Raw genomic sequence first — 20,372 nt, forward strand, 5'->3', positions numbered from 1 at the left:
CTCCGCCACTACCTCTTCATTACATAATTGGGAGTTTTCGGTAGGCCATTGTTGTTCGTTTTGACGCAACCAAGCTGGGCCTACTAACCACTTTCCCTCGATTACGTCCTTCACCCTAGCTCCTCTGGTCGGTATGTCCGCCGGATTTTCTAGCCCTGGGACATGTCGCCAACAAGAAGGATCTACGAATTTCTTAATTTCGGACACTCGATTTTGAACGAAAGGTTTCCAATTATTTCCTTTGATCCAATACAAAGCAATTTGCGAATCGGTCCACATTTTTATCTCGACACCGTTTTTTCCGAAAACTGGTTCAACCGCGTTAACTAGACGAGCTCCTAAGATGCAACCCATTAGCTCTGCATTTAGACGTTACTAGAGAGACGCCTATCCTTCCCTCTTTGGTTTGGTAGCGCGCGTAAACAACGGCGGCATACGCCTTTACGCTGGCATCAGTGAAACAGTGAATTTGAATGTTCGATTCCTTTTCGCCTTGCCCATAATAGAATCTAGGGATCCTGAATTTACTTAAATGGGTCATCTCAGCGCACCACTGACTAAACTCTTCGCTCATTTCACCTGGAATTTTGTCGTCCCAATCTAATTTATCTGTCATCGCCCATAAAGCTTGAAATATAAATTTTGCTCTGACTGTGTAAGGAGACAAAAATCCCATTGGATCAAATACCTGAGACACTGCGCTTAGGATGAATCTTTTTGTAGCGGTTGCGTCTTGTAATATTTCCATTAATTTTGATAGGTCAAAAGTAAATACATCGGCTTCCGGATTCCAAAGTAGCCCTAAGACTTTCTGACTAGGATTGACCTCTCTATCAAACCTAACCGCTACCCCAGTGTCGTTATCTTCCCCTCCTATCTTCTTCATCAATTCGGGCGAGTTAGAGTTCCATTTTCTAAGCCGCATGTTAGCTTCTCCCATAATTTCCGACGCTCTTTTTGCTAAGTCGTAGGCTGACTGTACATCTTTCGCACCCGTTGCGAGGTCGTCCACGTAAAAATCATTTTGTAATATGTCTGATATTTCCGGATCGCTGTCTTTATATTTATCAGCGTGGGTTATGATTGTCGCCGCGAGAAGAAACGGGCTGCATGTTAAGCCAAAGGGTACTCGCTGCATGCACAGCACCGTGTAATCGTTAGGAATAATTTTACCGTTATTATCTTCCTTAACCCACAAAAAACGAACACTGTCTCTGTCTTCCCTCTCCAACGCAACCTGAAGGAAGGCCTTCTCGATATCGGCCGTTATCGCTATTTTGTGGTGTCTGAATCTTAGTAGCAGTTGTAGCATGTCTTGGTACAGGTTTGGGCCTCTAGCTACGCATTCGTTAAGAGAAGGAGTCCCGTAGGTGTGACTAGTTCCATCTAAAACCACCCGCAATTTTGTGGTAGAACTGTTTTCCCTTTTTACCGCTTGGTGGGGCTGATAAAAGGTTCCCGCGGGGTGAATGTGAGGTTCCTGAACTACCACTGCTATTCCATTTTGTAATTGTTCATTTATAACCCTTTTATAATCCGAATAGAAAACTGGATCTCTAATAAACTTCCTGACTAAACTTCCCATTCTTTTAGTCGCTACCCCGAAGTTATCCGCCAAATCTTCTTTACTCCTAATCCACGACAAGCTCACACTATATCTACCATCTTCAAATTTCAATTTATCCTTAATTTTTTTAAAAACTTGATGCCCTTCGAAATCTTCTTCTTCTTTGGGGTTAATTCCTAAACTTTCCAACTCCCAAAAGGACTGTAATCTTTTATTTATTTTATCCAATCCGATATTCATAACTGTTACGCCAAAACTCCCAAATTCCGAATTACTGGGGTCCCGCGTGGGCCCCTGAAGAGCCCAACCTAATTGAGTCTCAATAGCCACCATTGATATTCCAAATCTTTTAATTTGCCCTCTAACTATCTCCCAATAATAATCAGCTCCTACAAGGAGTCCAATGCTCGAACACGTTAATGTTTGGTAGCTAGCCTCGTCCGCCATCTGTAAACCTTGCTCTTCCATTATTTTTTCAATATTTCCACAATTGATAGTAGTAACTGTATTACATAAGTAGGGTACCTCGATAGCGATTATTTAAATTTTTGTTTCGGGGTATCTAGTATTTTCCAAAATTAATTTAACTTTTCTTCTCTCTACCCGCTCTGGGTTTTCATTCCCAAAATTGTGGATTGTCACCCATTGCCTGCCCACCTCGGAGAGCCCTAAACTACGGGATATCTCTTCCTTCACGAACGTAGCCTGGCTGCCCCCGTCCAAAAGACAGCGAATCTCTTCTTTTCTCTCATTCGTGGGGTTTTTCGCAATAGCTCTCGCTGTTTGCAAAAGTATAGTCCCGACTACTCCGACGGTCTTAGGCTCCGTGTGCTCTGTCTGTTTATATTGCGTATTTGTCGCTCCATTTTTAAAAGTATCTACTGATTTCTTATTCGCATCGTTCCGTTCGCAAAGCGCGGTACTATGCCCGCGACGACAAATTTTACAAGTATTGTATTGAGCGTGGCAATTTCTGGAGTCATGATTGAATTTTAAACAGATAAAACAACGGCGGGCTTCCTTAACTATGTTCCACTTCTCGTCTAACGTATATTTGGTGCAAGACGTTGACGCGTGCGACGGCCCTTTACAAAATACGCAGTAAACGGCTTTAGCTACTACGTTGTTCGATAGCGCTGCCGCGCTCATATGACCATTCTTGGGTCTGGTGTCGTATCGACTGTATCTATTAAAGTTATCTACGCGTTTCGGTGGATCGGGTTGTTTAGTTTCACGCCTTTGCGGCTGGTATACTTCTCCGAGCATTTTACAAGTTTCCCTGCTTTCAATTTGTTTACGCAAAAAGCTAATTAGTTCGTCCAAATCCCACTTGCCGATGCCCCTCTATATTCCGTATATTTTAGTCGAATGTCTGGTGGCAGACACCCTATTAGCTTGGGGCAAAGGAATGTACCATTAACAGCGGTATCAATGCCAAGAGCGCGCAAACTCCTAATATTTACTTCGCACGTGTCGTATAAATTGCGAAGGGTGAACTGCTTACGGGTTCTAATTTTAATTATTTTTTCATATGGGCATACCCGACAATATCATCTCGCCCAAACCTTCTCTTTAACAAATCAATTGCTTCGTCATAATTTTCATTTGAGGGTTTCATTCCTCCTAATACCTTTAAGGCATCCCCTTCTAACAATGTCTTAAGATAACTAAATTTTTGTACCTTAGAAAGATTTTTGTCACCGACCGTAGATTCGAATAAACTGTAAAATCCATTCCACTCGGTCTCGTCGCCGCTAAACTTCGGCAAGACCAGCGGCGGAAGTCTCGTATCCTCTTGTCCTTTCGCGCAGTTTCCTCCCCCACACGAAGTTCTGGTGTTATTTGCTCTTGTTGCTGCCCTTTGTTCCAATTCCTTGAATCTCCTGATCGCTCTATTCTTCGCCAACATTATTTTGTTTTGGTATTCGTCTTTCTTGGTGAGCTCTTCATCTATGGCTGCGTCACTATCCGTAAATTTTAAAATCTTCTCGTCCAAGGGTAGTAATTCTTCCTCCTTTCTCGATATTAGCGTTAGCTTGTCTTCAAACTCCGCTATTGGAGTACTAGCTTCCCCCAATAGCACGTCTAATTGATTAACTAAGTTAGTAGCTGCAGTCCGTATTGTTCCGCGAATTTTCACTTATCTCGCCCGTTCTCGATCCGTCATTTTTAAATATACAGGCTGTCCAAACAATTCTAGATCTCCGTCACTTTCCGTTTTTTATACTATTTATTATTCCGTTATAAATTTATCCGATACCGATGTCCAATTTTCGGCAACTGCGCGGAAGTCCAAAAACCCGCTTTTCCGTTTCCAAGTTCGATTTACCTAGTTCGTTAGTCCGATATGAGTCCCGGGTTTCGGCACCATAAAAAAACCCTAACCGTGGCGTTTAATTTTCTCGTTAAAGTTAAATTTACTAGGGAGAGTCCTTTTAGAGTTTGGAATCGCTAGCGACTGAAAAACCAACGATTCTCATATAGAGACTGTTACTGGATTAAAATAAAGACGGGTTAAAACAACAACAATTTATTTTAGAGAAGCAAAAATTCGTAATGTTACAAAATACTAAGGAGATCTGTTCTCGACCAGTCTCCCATTTCGACTGCCTGCTATTCCTTTTTTACAGCGCCACTTTCTCCAACTGGAGTCAAGTTTTTGAACATGGTGGCCGGGAACAGAACCGAGGAGGATCCCATTGTCCCTCTCTCTTTTATCGAGCGATTTTTCGGTATTTCCTCAAAGAGCCCGCGTGTCATAAAGGGGCTTGGTGCTGCTCTGGGCCCAAGTTTACTTTAATGAGTGCAACTGCACTCGGGACAATAGCAATCCTTGATCGTTCCCCATCCGCCACCACTCTATTTTATGACTCTTGGCTTTTTAGGCCAAAGGGCCTATTTTACAATATTTTGTCATGGAAACATTTTAGACCAAATTATTATTAGTTTTTCCTAGCATTACTATACTTTAAATTTTGTCCTACATTAAGTTTTACCTAAAATTAAATTCAATTAGAATTACAAACCCAGAGTTTTAACAGAAGCGTTGGAGTTGAAAGTTTATTAAGTTTAGACACGAAATTTTCTATATCTACCCTGACGCTAATACCGTAATTTACAAGTAGAATCTCAAGAGTTGAAAAAAGTATTCTATCGCTTTACAATTATTATTAGCTTCTATTTCCCCTCAAATGTTGGTTTCTTTTACTTTTTAAGATTATGTAGTATTTATAAATGTTTCGCCATCAATAATAGTATATTTTTAATGAATAAACAATACTATAAATATTTTCTGCTACTATTACTAAGCAGGTTCTAAAATAGGTTATTATTATTATTATGATTATAATATTGTTGTCGGTACAGTTTGTGTTACTGAAATATCAACTTGATTGGTTTAAAGCCTAGTGAAAGTGGCACAGAAGAATAAAAAATGTTTAAGGCGGTGCGTTATTTTTGAACATGCTCCGCCCAGTGGCGTAGCCAGAAATTCATCAAGGGGGGGGGGTCCAAGTACATGAATATTAAAAGGGGTCAAGAAGGGGACGGAAATTTAGTACAGTCAAAGGTAGGCCCTGGGGGGGGGGGTGTCTGGACCCGGAAACCCCCCATTGTCTACGCCACTGGCTCCGCCTAAACAGCTGTGGATATAATTACAGCAATTACCGTTGATAAGACATTATCCTCTGAGATTATTTCCGAATGTTTCTTCTCAAGATGGTATCGTAGATGACTTGTCCCTGCGTTCGGTGGTATTGTGTATATCCTATAACAAACTCATATGTTTTTAGGTCTTTATCCATGCATACACGAAATTTTCAGCAGTAGACTTACTTATTGCAGTGTTTACAATTTGCTGATTCTCCGTTCAAAATGAAATGTTTCCATACAGGGCTCCTTAACTTTCGCACCTTTTCAGTAGTTTCATTACAGACCTCCGTATCGTTGTTCCTATTTACACCCGCTTCAGCCATAGTTTACCACAATAGTTGACCGATAAATAATCAGTTTTGATTATTAGAATCGGTTGCGCGTCTTACGGTATTCCCGTTTTCGATAAAAATTGAAAGTCTAATGTTCAGTCTGTTTCGTTAAAAAGTCAACATGGTTCATTGTGTGAATGTGGGAAAAAGTAAACATAAAAAATTACAACGCATTTCAGTAAAGAAAAACCCGAATAATAATAGATTAGATATTTATATTCCGTGGATGAAAACCTATAAACGAAATGTTTTCTTATCGGTTAAAAAAGAACTAAAAAAGCATAACCAGAATAAATTATTTTTGATAAGGTTTGGTAATTATTTGCTGTTGAAAATATTTAACGTAATCATTTTATTCAGATAAAAATAATCGGGGAATTTTACCAGCCATCTTTCTGTAATAATTTTATTCGGCAAATTTTTTTCCCGCGTTTTCCATGGCTAAAAGTTATCCAATCCCCGATCCCTATGTTTAAACTCTCACTATACTGGCGGGAGACCTTTACTGCGCTTTTGAAAACACAGTAATGGTGGTTCTGTTAGCATTATTTACCAGAAAACATTTAGTAGATTGTACCCTAATTATTATTTAAATGTATATACCCAATTTAAAATACCGACCCAAATTGAGAAATTTACCCAAAATTTGATATTTCCCCAAATTTAACCACCTTTGTTTAAAAAAAATTGAATAATATCATAAGGGGTGACCCTTAGAATCTTACGATTTTGCCATGTTAATTTAGATAGAGAAATATAATATTTCAGTCGTCAAAAACGTTTTCAGTTGGCATGGTAAAACTAAATCCCATCGCATTTTTTCCCTTTGGGGTTTTTTAAGTTACATGATGGTCTACTTAATCCCTAAATTTAAACAAAATCGGTGAGTTACACCTCGGGTAGTCTCCTTGCTAGTGTAAGGTAGGTGATGCTAATATAAACAACTTTAATCTTTATTATAATTAAATTTAATCCATTTAAATACAAACCTAAATATAATAATTAACAAAATAGGTAGGCTTACGTTAACCTAACGCCACCACTAGAGGTGTCAATGAGCCGAGCAAACTCGCGTGGGCTCGCAACTCGACACGCTCGAAGGGTATCGAACCGAGTCGAGCTAAGAATAAATGAATCGAGTGTCGAAGCGAGCAAAAACGTATCGAGCCGAGTTCTAGAGCTCGCTCGTTAATCAGCAGAAAACGAACCGTGTCATGAACCGAGCCTATGTCATATCGAGCGAACAACGAATCGAGCTAGTTTCTTGGCGAGCGAGCAACGAGTCGAGCTAGTTTCTTGGCGAGTGAGCACCGAGTCGAGCTAGTTTCTTGGCGAACGCATCGAACTACGAGCTAAAAAGTTGAGCCCTGAAACGAATCAAGTGCCCTCGCTTGAAAAAACCATTGGCTCGCTATTTAATAGCTCGAAAGCTTACTTTCTAAGGTTAAAGGAACGCATATCGTAACACCTTTCTAAAAATGGATATTAGGTTCAAATTATTCTGTATTATATTTGAGGCATTCAAGGACGTTCTTTGGGGGTGGGAGCAACCAGGTGGTTGCTCAGCGATAATCATGGATGGTGATGAATATATAAAACTTTTTGTACATTATAGCTGGCCTTTATTTTAAACCCAGACAATAAACCGTTTAAACAAATGTGGTTTCCTGGAGCACTAAATTAAATGTATTCATTGCATTAGTGTAGCTTGCCTAAGCTAGGGTCGGACTGGGTACGTAAAGACTCTGGTGAAAGTTGCTGTAGTCAGCAGTAGGGTTTCAAACTGGGGCGGCAAAACTGCTTCTTGAGACCAGGGCAAAAGGGCGACCGCTAATTCGGCCTATAGGTCAGTGTGGTCTTGAATTTAGCGGCCTTAATTGACGTTTCCGTACATAACAAAGACCTTTAACGGTCTTATATCCTAACACGATTTACACAGTAATAGTTGATTGTGAAAATTATATTTAGGCTTGGACAGTTCCTTTTTATTTTACTTATTGAAAACATTTTCTATGCATTTTTTTGTGGATTTCTACATTGCCTCATTGACTTGAACGTTACGCGTTAACTGTGCTTTTACTCGGTCTGCATTTGCACTGATTTAAAGTTCTAAATGTTTGTTGTTATTCATCAGTTCACTTTGAAATCACCCTTAAGGCTCATTCTAACTATCCAACTTTAGTCAGCTGACCAAATTAGGCAGACTAGTCAGCCTGACTTATTTTGCATTCACACTAACCAACTGACACGTTCACATTACCCGCCTTGTTCGTCCGACACAAATCTTTCAACTTGTCAGCTGACTAAAGTTGGATAGTGTGGATGGGCCTTTAAACTGTCTAGTTCGGCGATAAGTTTTACTTTATTTTGTGCAGTGGCGTAGCTGACGGTCCGCAGCGCCCGCGGCGCGGGGGGGGCCTCCGAGCTACGGGGGGCCCCAATCAACCTACAAAAATCTTTAAAAATATTTTTAATAAATCGGATTCAATCTCCATTAACCTCGTTCTTAACGCAGATAATTAAAATCCAATTAACAAACGTTTCCGTACATAACAAAGACCTTTAACGGTCTTATATCCTAACACGATTTACACAGTAATAGTTGATTGTGAAAATTATATTTAGGCTTGGACAGTTCCTTTTTATTTTACTTATTGAAAACATTTTCTATGCATTTTTTTGTGGATTTCTACATTGCCTCATTGACTTGAACGTTACGCGTTAACTGTGCTTTTACTCGGTCTGCATTTGCACTGATTTAAAGTTCTAAATGTTTGTTGTTATTCATCAGTTCACTTTGAAATCACCCTTAAGGCTCATTCTAACTATCCAACTTTAGTCAGCTGACCAAATTAGGCAGACTAGTCAGCCTGACTTATTTTGCATTCACACTAACCAACTGACACGTTCACATTACCCGCCTTGTTCGTCCGACACAAATCTTTCAACTTGTCAGCTGACTAAAGTTGGATAGTGTGGATGGGCCTTTAAACTGTCTAGTTCGGCGATAAGTTTTACTTTATTTTGTGCAGTGGCGTAGCTGACGGTCCGCAGCGCCCGCGGCGCGGGGGGGGCCTCCGAGCTACGGGGGGCCCCAATCAACCTACAAAAATCTTTAAAAATATTTTTAATAAATCGGATTCAATCTCCATTAACCTCGTTCTTAACGCAGATAATTAAAATCCAATTAACAAACAGGGCTATTTATAATAAAAATATCTTGAAAGTTGAACGATACTAACAAAAACTTCAAAATACTATTAATGTCTTTTCGACGTTTTCGTTAGTATCGTTCAAGCTATTTTGGTAACCGTCGTATTCCATGTTTATCCACGTTTTAGCAAAAAATGTAAAATCCATCTAAGCTATGGTAGCGCCATGGCGGCTTAGCGACATTACAACCAGTTATATCATGTACGAATTTCCGTAAAAGGCTAGCTGATAATCGCATGCCCGAGGGCTGACACTCTGGACACTGAAGTTTTTGGCCTTCTGAAAATTAACGAGTTAGCTATCTGTTGGCCTGTTACTGATATTGCCAGAATCAGAAAATATTTACTCCGAACTCGATTATTATTCTGAAATTTATACACGAGTATCCCGACGGCGACGGGTCGGACGGGCGACTGCGAGATCTGAATCGCCAGAGGTTTGTTAGTTCTTTTATCTGTATTTTTTTATAACTACATTAATTTTACATGCTATTGAATAGTATTGATAATATATGTTAACAAAGATTAATAATTCTGAATTAACCTTTAAAATTTTAAGACCCAGGGTTGTTGGCTTGGCTTCTTGGTTACAAAATCTAAAGTGAATTTAGTGAAACTGTAACTAAAACCTACGATTATTACTAGTAATAATAAGTATAGTTGCATAATTTTTGACATGCAGTAGGTTGCACGACGTTAAAAGACGACAATTTTTCGTTTAGATAATACTATTATATCGCAGATACGTAATCGATTGCAGTTTTTTATTGTTATAATTATTTGTAATTAATTACGACTACGAAACTACAAACATAGTCATAAAATTTATTTTTCTTGTATTTGTTATTCAGGTATAACGGTCCTCGTTACGACGATTGTTAAACATATTTCTCAACCCCTATAAGACTGCGACGAATTGGACAACTCTAGCGCTTGTGCAATTCGTTGCAGATGACAGTTATACAACTTTACTCAATTCCTAACTGTGAAATTATGAAACGTGCTTATTCAAGTGGAGCGCAAAAGCGCAAAGAAAAGAAAGCGAAAGAAGATGAAGCAAAAAAATATAGTCATAAACTTACTTCGTGGATCAATAAAACTGATAAGGCTCAAGGTAGGTTTGGTTTAATGGAATGCACATTTTATCGAGTAAATAAATAGCATATTTAAATTTTCAAATATTTTAGAAACTACCCCAACGGAAATTAATGCCACTGATATCGACACTCCTGTTAGCACGAACAAATCAGATTCTCAAGCTATTAATGTTCTAAATACAAGCTCAGAAGCAGACGTAGATGCGGCTAGATCTACCCCCCTTGAATCACTTAATGCTTAAACGTTTGATGCGGAGAAACCAAACGATGACAGACAGTACCAAAATGTGTATTGCAGTGTACCATACAGTGATGACCACGATGAAAAATCACTTGTCGAATGGACTGACGTTCTTTCTGATTCATCGAAATTATTGCGGACTGCCAGGCCTTTTCCTTCAGATCGAGGACACTATACAAGTTTGCAAATTCCAGGTGATGAAATAAAAAGAGAAATTATAAATTATGGTCCGTGTAAGCCGAAGGGACCATTTCCTAAGGACTCTCATAATAGAAGCTTTTCTGTAGACTATTATACGATAAAAACTAACGATTCTTCTCTAACATTACCAAGATTATGGCTCTGCTACTCGAAGGTACTCGATAAAGCTTATTGCGAGCACTGCTGGCTCTTTGGAGACCGAACAAATCCTTCTTTCCGTTTTGAATGGATTGAAGGAATAAATGACTGGCAAGGACTTTCAAAAAAAATCAAAAAACACGCAAGTACTCAGCATCATTCTGAAGCGTCTTTAAGCTACGACATGTGGAAAAATAAAAAATAAACTATTGACAATTTAGTAAACACAGGATTGAAAGAAAAAGTTAATTTTTGGAAAGAAGTACTAAAACGCATATGTGACGTTATTTTGATGTTAGCCAGTTGTAATTTAGCTTTCCGTGGTCACCGTGAAGAAAAGATGAATGAGTACGATGTACATAATAGAGGTAACTTCTTATCTGTTATTTAACTTTTAGCAAAATATGATGGCGTGTTATACAGTCTTTTGAACTCGGAGCATGATAAAATAGTAAATTATTTGAGTCCCGAAATACAAAATGAACTTATTTCTTTACTGTCGGTACAAGTTCCCACTGTCCCTATCTAGTGGTGTGATGGGGTCACTGGAGCCTGTGGGGGGCTCCATACCCGGCTCTCAAGGTCATGTGATCGGGGCGCTGGGTCACTGGAACCTCATGGGTGTTCCACACTCGTCATTCTGTGACCTACTAAGGAGGGTAGTTTGCAGTGGAAGAGGAAGCCACTCTAGTCCTCAGCTGTGCGAGGGTGGGTCTCGGGCAGCCCATGGTGTCGCCTTTTGTTGGGCCGTGATGAGGGCGTTTGTTTGCTATATGTGAGGCGGTCAAAATGGCTGTCTCACTGGCCGAACGTTGTTTCGCAAAGCGCACTTTTGTCCGGGGCTGGTTGTTTTGGTGGCCGCTGTAGTGCTTAAGGCGGAGCAGCGGGGTACAAATACATATACTTATGTCGGTACAAGTTGGCCCTCAAGGGGTCGGAGTGTGCAATAACTGGTGGCTTTACCGGGGAGTCGGGGTCCGGCTCTTGTAACCCGTAAGGGCGGTGGCGCACTGGGAGATGTTAGCTCCGTCCAAAGGGTCCTATCTCCGACCTCCGACTTCGGTCAGGTGTGGGCTGGATACTGGGCTTCGGCCCAGGCTAATGGAGAGGGGCCGGGCAAACTGGCCGCCTCGGCGGATTGAGTAGCCTGCTGTGGGGCTGCGGGCCTCCGTATGAGGGCACGGCGGACCCATCTCCCGGCCTTTTGGGCTCCCACCGGGATCTCCGGTGCCAGCTGTGCCGGGTTATGCGGGCTGCTGTGTGCCCGCCGTTCCCCTTTAGGAGCTCTCTCCAAAGGGCTTGGCTCCCTGCCTTTGTAGGTGGGGTGTCGGCCGGAGTTGCAAGAGCATCCGTTCTCTATCCCACTGCTGTGTGCGAAGTGGAGGGCTGGTCGTCCCATTGTTGCACCTTCTGCTGGGTTGAGCGGCTTGCGTCGAGGGTGCGACCATCAGTAGTGGGGTTCTGCTACCCATGCTGGTTTTGTCACCTGTCCGGGCTTGTGGACGCTGGCGTAGGGCATTCTGATGATAGGCCTCCGGTGGTGTGGTTCTTTTCTTACCGGTACACCGGGCTATAAATTCTGACAACATGTCGGTACAAGTTAAAAAGGATATCATTAAAGATATTCAAGAAAGTAAATTTTATTCTATAATCTTAGATACGACCCAAGATATATCAAAACAAGACCAATTAAGCGTTATTATTCGATATGTTAGCATCGAGTATGACGATGATGGCAATCTTCGCGAGCTAGTTGTTCAAGAAAGTTTTCTAGGATTTTTTCATGTTACGGATCAAAGCGCTCACGGGCTAGAAACTGAAATTTTGAAAATATTAGAGGATAACAATATATCAATCGAAAACTGCCGTGGTCAGGGGTATGATGGAGCGAGTGTAATGAGTGGTATTTATTCTGGTCTACAAACACGAATTAAAAATATACAACCAAAAGCGGCTTTCGTACACTGCATAGCCCACAACTTAAATTTAGTTTTAGAAGATTCTGTTAAATCTTTAGTGCAAATGCAAACTTATTATGAAATTCTTCAAAAGCTGTACATATTCTTTAGTGTCAGCATAAAGCGTTGGGAAATACTACTTGAAATGATGTCCGCAGATTCACTAAAATATCCCGTGTTAAAGAAACTATGTGGAACAAGATGGTCATCTAGACATGATGCTATCTACGCTTGTCGATCAGGATTTAGGCTAATCATGAAAGCTTTAATAAAAATAAGTTTGATATCCAAAGATAAAGAAACAAGATGTGATGCAGAGGCATTATATAAACATACGAGTAGATTTGAATTTATAGTTTTTCTAGTCATGGAGTGTAAGATATTAGAGATGACAAATTTAGTGTCAAAACAGTTACAGTCAAAGAATATTGATTTATTATATGCAACAGAACTATTAAAAACAGCACTGGAAAATGTCAAGGAATTAAGAAATAATTTCGAAAGTGTTGTTAAAGAAGCTGAAGTTTTAGCTGAAAGCTGGGGAATAGACGTAGAGTTCCAAAAAAAGAGACCTAAACGATCGAAATCATTTTTCGATGAATTATCTTCACATGAAGTAATCACAGATGCGAAACATTTTTATAAAGTACACGTTTTCAACTCCCACCTAGATATAATTATTGGACAACTAAACACTCGATTCGAAGGAATTAGAGCAATAAGTCAACGATTTCGCTGTCTTTTTTCAGTAAATCTCATAAGTATGAAAGATGATGAGCTCTTGACAGCGTCACAAGAGCTGATAGGTTATTATTCTGAAGAACTATCAAGTGATTTTACACATCAGCTTTTATCGCTTCGAAACTTAATTAAAAAAAATATATCAGACAACAATCCCAACATGTCCATTAATGATCTTTTTAAATACTTGATAAAAAATCATTTATCTTTACTAAGTAACATTCCAGACGTAATTTTAGCTATAAAACTGTACATAACATTGCCTGTTTCGGTAGCCTCGGCAGAGAGATCTTTTTCTAAACTGAAAATAATAAAAAACTATTTACGCAGCACAATGACGCAAGTGCGATTATCAGCTTTAGCTATGTTAGCCATAGAATGTGAAAGAGCTAAAAATCTTGATTTCAGTTTACTCATAGAAGAGTTTGCAAATAAAAATGCCAAACGCTCGGAACGATTTCGTAGTAGCATGTAATCATTGTAATGACTAAACTAAAATATATTATGATATATTTAATGCTTGTTTTGATGTGTATAAATAAAATTTATTTTATTTAAATCAATGTTAGTCTGTTTTTTATTAAATAATATTATTGTTGTTTTCGGCTGTAGAACGTTTCACGTATTACCCTTATTAATACATTAGTTTGCTTAAGAATGTACGCCAAGAACGTCCTGTGCAACAGTTTCGTTTGTAGTTAGAGTTTGAAATTAATTATATTGATAAATTAAAAGGGGGCCTCATTGAGATTATTGCGGTGGGCCTCCGAGTTCTCAGCTACGCCACTGATTTTGTGGTGCTAGAATAAAAATTGTAAATAGCATTCTCGAGTGGTGACCAAGGTTTCAATTAAAATAGCCGCATTTATTATTGTTAGGGTAATTAATTTTAAAACATAAATTGACGGATTTTAAGTGGTTATTTATTTTCATAAACTCGCTCGGTACAACTATGTATTTTACACAAGTCAAACAGAGCAATTTAAATCGGAAACCATTTTGAGCGAATATACAACTGTGTTACCCTATATACACAGCTTTTTATTAGTTTTAGTGATATCGGTAGTTTTTCGAGAAAAGCCAGAAATCCTACACAGTACTGATGAGCCACAAAAGGGCGAAACCGGTTTACGGTTGGATTCTCCGGCTTAAATTTTGACTTTTAGACATTTTGAGCGACTTATGCGGCGAGCGAGTCTTAATCGAGTCGAGCGCGACTAAAATAGGGTTCGGCGAGCTAAAACGGCACCCGAGTCGAACTCAAGCCAAGTCAGTTTTTTTCGAGCCTTTGTCGAACCGATCCATAAACGAGCTGAGCACATATCAAGTCGAGCCTAAGCCGAGTCGAGCCTAAACACCGAGTCGAGCTCGAAACTCGATTCGGCTCGGCTCGCTCATTGACACCTCTAGCCGCCACCCACGAACCTTCAACGAATGTAGAAATCAAAATGCCACTCACATTTGAGTATAATAATCCAAGCAGTGTTTTAAGTGGATCTTACATATTATAGTTAAATTTCAAAAACCTAATTAAGTATTCTGTACATTCAGGGGCGTAGCGGAGGTGGTTGAATTTGGGGGGGGGGCAGGGCATGGTTTTACCAACTATAACTTCGACGGTTAGGGAAAACTCAAGGGTGAGGATGATGACGAAACATTTCAATAAAATTTCCAAAGGGGGATGCTGATGGAGGTCTTCTTCGTTTCGCCAACTCGACCTCGATTATACATTAACTATAAGCAATATTTGAATTAACATTTTCATTAGTTACGAAAAATGTTTTAATCACCCTGTACACTTAGAACACATTTACGTACGAAAAAAAGCCTCACCAAGGAAAAACGTAAAAATTTACTAGTTATATTATATTACTTTTGATAATACAGTATCCATACACTTAAATTTGTAACGCTTGTGGCATAACTATACAGTTTTCGTTTACTTATCTGTGTCAAAACCATACAGTTTTCGTTTACTTATCTGTGTCAAAACCATACAGTTTTCGTTTACTTATCTGTGTCATAACCATATAGTTTTCGTTTACTTATCTGTGTCATAACCATACAGTTTTCGTTTACTTATCTGTGTCTAAAATTTAACTCGCTAATTTCATCAGGCACAAGGTCTACTTGTAAGCCATTTAGGAAACACTGAGGTTGAACTTTTCCCAAGTTAATGTACTGCACACACTACCGTTGCCTGGTTATATAAAAGTCGAGGTACCTACCGTCGCCCGGTTATAATAAGAACGTTGAACCAAGGATCATATATCTAACATATAGGATCCTTGGTTGAATGATCAAATTGACGCCTAGTGCCATGATTTAATTGGTACAGAATAACTCCGCCCAAATAAACCACGCGAGGAACGCGGTTTAAACCGTTTCTAGTTCAAGCGCGCGCTGCACACGGATTTTAGGGTGGAGTAATTTTGAAACCGATTAAATCATGGCCCAAGCGATGCCTTTTGTTCAACGTTCTTATACATATATACGTTCTTGGTTATGGTAATGTCGTCTAACACGACTCGTGTTACAGCAACAAGATCGTTATTGCGTAATTCACAAACTGGAATTTCGAAAGATTTTTCTTTCAACGGGTAAAAAGATCGCAAATGATCATGAAGTTCCAACCAGTCGTACTCTGCTGGGTTCAACGTAGCAAACCATACTGAAAACATATACTTTAAGATTCGCCAAAACGTTTATACCCAATTCCTGGGTTACTTGGTACCTCGCATACTTTGCATGTAAGCAAACAAACTAGCTTCTAGTTCTTTGTTATTACCATTAGGGGTGTGCGCGTATCAATTTTTGACTACCGAATCGAGTTCGAGTTTTTATAAATTTTCTTATCGAGTTCGAGTTCGAAAAACCTAGGGAAATTACGAGTTTTCAAATATAACCTTTTCTAAGCTTCGAGCCCTTAACGAGTCTTAAAATTTTTAACGAGTTTCTATTGATCCAATCTAATATTCGTAAAAAAACAACAAAATTTCATAATATTTATTATCACACAACTACAAGTTTCTATTTGTCAGTTCTCAGTAAATAAAACGACACAGTCAATGCTAGCTGTTTTAAACATCACATGACAATTTAAAATTCGAAATCTGTCACATGATCCAATGAAAAAAGTAGCTGATACTCGAACTCGATTCGAGTAATCGGTTTATACGAGTGCTCGCATAGCCCTGAAACTCGTTAATACGAAAACTGCTTAACGAGTCTTTATCGAGTTTAACCTTGAACCAATTTTAAACTCGAAAGTTTGGCGAGTTTCTGCACAAGGCTTATCGAGTTTCGAGCCGAGTACTCGAGTTCGAACTCGATTTAAGCATGGGCCAAATAATGATAAATCCAGGACATGACTCTATGCGAAAAACCCGTCCAATAGCGCTTACACCCGACCACTATTGCCCCCTATTGGGAAAAGCGCGCGATCGCGGACCTACGTCATTTTGGGGGCATATTTTTTAGGGGCAGTTTTCAAAAATAATACACGTGGTCGTCGTAGTAAATATCCCGGAATATTTATTCACAGTTATCATATATAGTGTGGTTATAAATGTAAGTACTTATTTTTATACGTACTAAGTTCATAATTAGTATAATATATATAATTATATAATACTTTCCTAGAATGGTTAAAATTAATCTAAAACTGAGAGGCCAATATGGCAGGATTTTTGAATAACAACCGCCACTTATTTCCGAATTCCGACTTAAGCAACACTAGATGGCGTTCCGGAAACCAGAAATTTCTGCTTGATTTTGCTCCCAATTTTTTTTTATTTGCTCCTTTTCCCCACCTACTAAAATGGCCGCCTGTTACTTTTGGTGGACGACCGATTTAGTACGTGAGAAGGTACCAGAGTCATGTCCTGGATTTATCATTATTTGGCCCATGATTTAAGCGAGTGCTCGCACACCCCTAATTACCATACATTTGATTCACAGAAAAATTAACAGGAATAGACTTACTGATTTACTCGCAGTCATACGTAACATAACATTTATGCTATTCGACCAATCTTTGTTTTCACTATCACAAAGAAGGCGAAAAAGGTATTGTTCGTTTTTAGAAAACCTTCTATCCGAGTAGTTTCCGAAATCACCAGTGGGGTATAGATCAAGGTTATTCTCCGGGGAAATATTTAATAAATCCAAAATCTTTAACATATTAACATTGAATTTAAATATAAAAGTAAGTAATTAAGGTTCAATTATAACAATTATGTTATCGAAATGAAACACATCCTAACTAGATTTGAACCCACCTCGTTAGGACGTAATGGCTATGGATTACTAACGCCTATAACCACTACACCACGCTTCACCACGCTGACACATATTATTATTTGACACATTTATTTTCTAGAATACCAAGGCTTAAGAAACTCGAGCTAACGCATCGCATGGTCGCCATTTTATTTCATTTTTCATGGACCAAAGTCATTTCAAAAGAGGCTAGCGCAACAACGTCAATTTTTTCTGAGCCTATCGCTACCTGGTGTAAATTGAAATCAGCAAAATTCTTGAAAACTTATTTATAACCTTTCTTTTCAAATTTAATAGAAATAATATGGCTAGGAAATTAATTTAAACTATAAACGAAAATCCCTTTAAAAAAGTTTCATCACAAACCAAGCCGTTTTACCTGTTCAGGTGTCTAAAAGTTACTCTAACTTATGGGTACCTCAGCTCCAAAATATCTACTTTTTAAGTTAACTTTCCCATAGCGTGAAGGCATCGAGTTTTATCGATTTTAATGTTAAAACGCTCGTTACCTATATATACCTTGGGGACGACTCGCCGGCTACGCCGGCTCGTCCCCAAGGTATAATTATGACTTAGCCCTACAACTCATGTAACCTTAAAAGATATATTTAATAAAATAATTGAATTGAATTGAATTGAATTGAATCTTTATGACGTCGACGTTTTGTAGTTGGCCAACACATGGCCTACAGCAATCCCCTTTTTTTTAACTTACTTCAAATTTAAGTGATAGCTCGTTACTATTTATGAACAAAAATTCACATCATATTAATTTTATATGTTATATTCAGTCATTTAACAGATGTTTCTTAACGCGTAGTTTTTACCTCTCCGAGGGGCTATACAATCACCGTGTCTGTCTGTGGGTCTGTCTGTTAGGCCTGCATTTGTGTAGCAAAGTGTAATCATTGCGTACGCAGTTTCTCGAAGCGTTGGCAAAACCACCGTGTGACGGTGAGCGTTAACGGATTGATTTGCGGTTGGGTTTGGTTGGCTTTTTTTCGTCAACGCTCACCGGATATTTCGTTATTGTTATGTTGTAGATCGTGAATGTTGATTTCGTGTTGTGACTGTTGTGGGTGTTGAGTTAGTGTTATGACGGTTGTGGATGTTGAGTCTGTTGTGTGTGTATGGGCGTTTTCTCTCCAACTTCTTCTTAATGACTTTGGGACGGACCGAGTGCAATGCTACCTCTCAACGTCCAAAGGCAGGGTTTCCACCAGTTGTACACGGTATTCGTCTTAGTATCAATTTGTGAACTCTTGGCGCCGGCCGGGAATCGAACCCGGGTCTGCCTCGTGCAAGAGATGTACTCTAACCACTCAGCCACCAACGCTTGTTAAGTTACGGTGTTTTTTTAAAAAACAGCTTTGGCGAATGTCCTTTACAAAGTTATAAAGTTAAGTACTATAATTTATTCTACATCATTTTAAATATTTATAAATTAAATTAATCTTATATTTAATTAAATATTTATAAATTATATTAATCTTAAATTTAATTAAATATTTATAAATTATATTAATCTTATATTTAATTAAATATTTATAAATTATATTAATCTTATATTTAATTAAATATTTATAAATGATATTAATCTTATATTTAATTAAATATTTATAGATTAAATTAATCTTATATTTAATTAAATATTTTAGTATTTTAATGTAAAATGTCATCGCAATCAGGAATTGAACTCGGGTCGCATTGTTACAATGCGGATAGTTCACCGCCGAGCCATTGACTTCCTTAGGGAAAATATTCAAGTAAAGGAACAATTATGATTATGAACTAAACGGATTAATACAATATCTGTACATAATGTTTATTGAATGATAATTATTCAAAACTCCCGCGGAAACTATATCAAAGTAATAATATAGCGCCACCGTGTGGAGAACTATCAATCAAACCGGGTAAAAATATAATCTCTTAAATTTTTCGAACTTTAGTCAAATCTTGACGGGTCTAACAAACGCCAAATTAACGTATATAAAGCCGTGTTATAAAGAAGATTTAGTCTTTCTTAGTTCTTGGCTGAAGGATCCTTTTACATTTAATTTTGTTGTTTTCGAAAACAACAAAATTAAAGGTAAATAAATATTTATATCATTTAAGGTTTGAAAATATTCAATGTTACTTAATATTGGTTTTATATTATCTTAGTGGCTGATTTGGCTAAGGCTTTGTCACTTTGGACAAAAGCAATACACCTATCGTCATTTGACGTTGGGGAAGACTGATTTCTAGGGGCATGAAATTTTAAAGAGATCTTCTGAGTGCAGATGGCGCCTTAGGTCAAATCTTGTTTTGCTCTCAACGTGACGATCGTCTGCTTTATTTTTTAGATGACGAGGAACGTAAGTGGATTAATTTTCCCTATTACAGGATACGTTTCCTCCTTAAAAAATTTGCAAATATAAGTCAGATCGGGAACAAGCTGTTTCAAAACTTGGATCACATTTTGATTTTTTTGGAAATACATTACAACAGAACGTTGACTGGAAAGACACAATGTTTGGCTCTGCACCTAAAGGCTCACCGCTTACATATCAATTACAAATGGTTAATGGTGAAATCTTACACAACTTAGCAGCTTACAAACCTCAAATTTCAAAATTAAGTTATGAAACTATATCGTAAGTTGTCATACCCGAATATTTTACAACCTTTATCTTGTCAACAATGTTTTTCCCATTAAATTCAGAAGGAATCGTCAGTTTTTGAGGTAATATTTTTAAAATTTCATTTACTAAAACACATGGTAATTTAATTTTTGGTATAACAAATTTTAGGCTCTACAGCTGTCACAAGCAGAGTGCATAGATTTAGAAAAAGGCACAAGAGTACAATCAAAATGTGAGGACTGGTTAGCTGCCAGAAAATTCCGGTTGACTTCGTCATCATTTGGAGCTGATTGTAACCAAACGCTATGTAGGTTGGACGGAATTAT

The 20,372-nt window shown here is 38.4% G+C and overlaps 2 protein-coding genes across 2 annotated transcripts; one reads left to right on the plus strand and one right to left on the minus strand.

Moving 5' to 3' along the window:
* Positions 1-322: 322 nt before the first annotated feature.
* On the minus strand, positions 323-5,541 carry LOC149933305 (uncharacterized). Its single transcript, XM_090157264.1, has 4 exons — positions 5,418-5,541; positions 3,109-3,652; positions 2,171-2,846; positions 323-2,092 (listed from the first exon to the last, which is right to left on the minus strand). Exons 1-4 carry the CDS (start codon positions 5,539-5,541, stop codon positions 323-325), a joined length of 3,114 nt encoding a protein of 1,037 aa, XP_090013390.1.
* A 6,485-nt stretch (positions 5,542-12,026) lies between these two features.
* Positions 12,027-13,613, plus strand: LOC149933306 (zinc finger MYM-type protein 1-like). Its single transcript, XM_090157265.1, has one exon. It carries the CDS (start codon positions 12,027-12,029, stop codon positions 13,611-13,613), a length of 1,587 nt encoding a protein of 528 aa, XP_090013391.1.
* Positions 13,614-20,372: the final 6,759 nt, after the last annotated feature.

Source organism: Leiobunum rupestre, chromosome 8 (assembly GCF_980474605.1).
Source record: "Leiobunum rupestre chromosome 8, qqLeiRupe1.1.hap1, whole genome shotgun sequence".
Classification (NCBI taxonomy): Eukaryota; Metazoa; Arthropoda; class Arachnida; order Opiliones; family Sclerosomatidae; genus Leiobunum; species Leiobunum rupestre.

What these genes read in the sequence shown, in the direction of transcription:
- LOC149933305 (XM_090157264.1), bottom strand. Translation starts at nt 5,541, where the DNA reads ATGGCTGAAGCGGGTGTAAATAGGAACAACGATACGGAGGTCTGTAAT. An exon ending in GAACGGAGAATCAGCAAATT is followed by an intron (nt 3,653 to 5,417) that starts GTAAACACTGCA and finishes TTAATCAATTAG; the next exon opens with ACGTGCTATTGGGGGAAGCT. An exon ending in GGGCGAGATGATATTGTCGG is followed by an intron (nt 2,847 to 3,108) that starts GTATGCCCATAT and finishes AATTGAAAGCAG; the next exon opens with GGAAACTTGTAAAATGCTCG.
- LOC149933306 (XM_090157265.1), top strand. Translation starts at nt 12,027, where the DNA reads ATGTCGGTACAAGTTAAAAAGGATATCATTAAAGATATTCAAGAAAGT.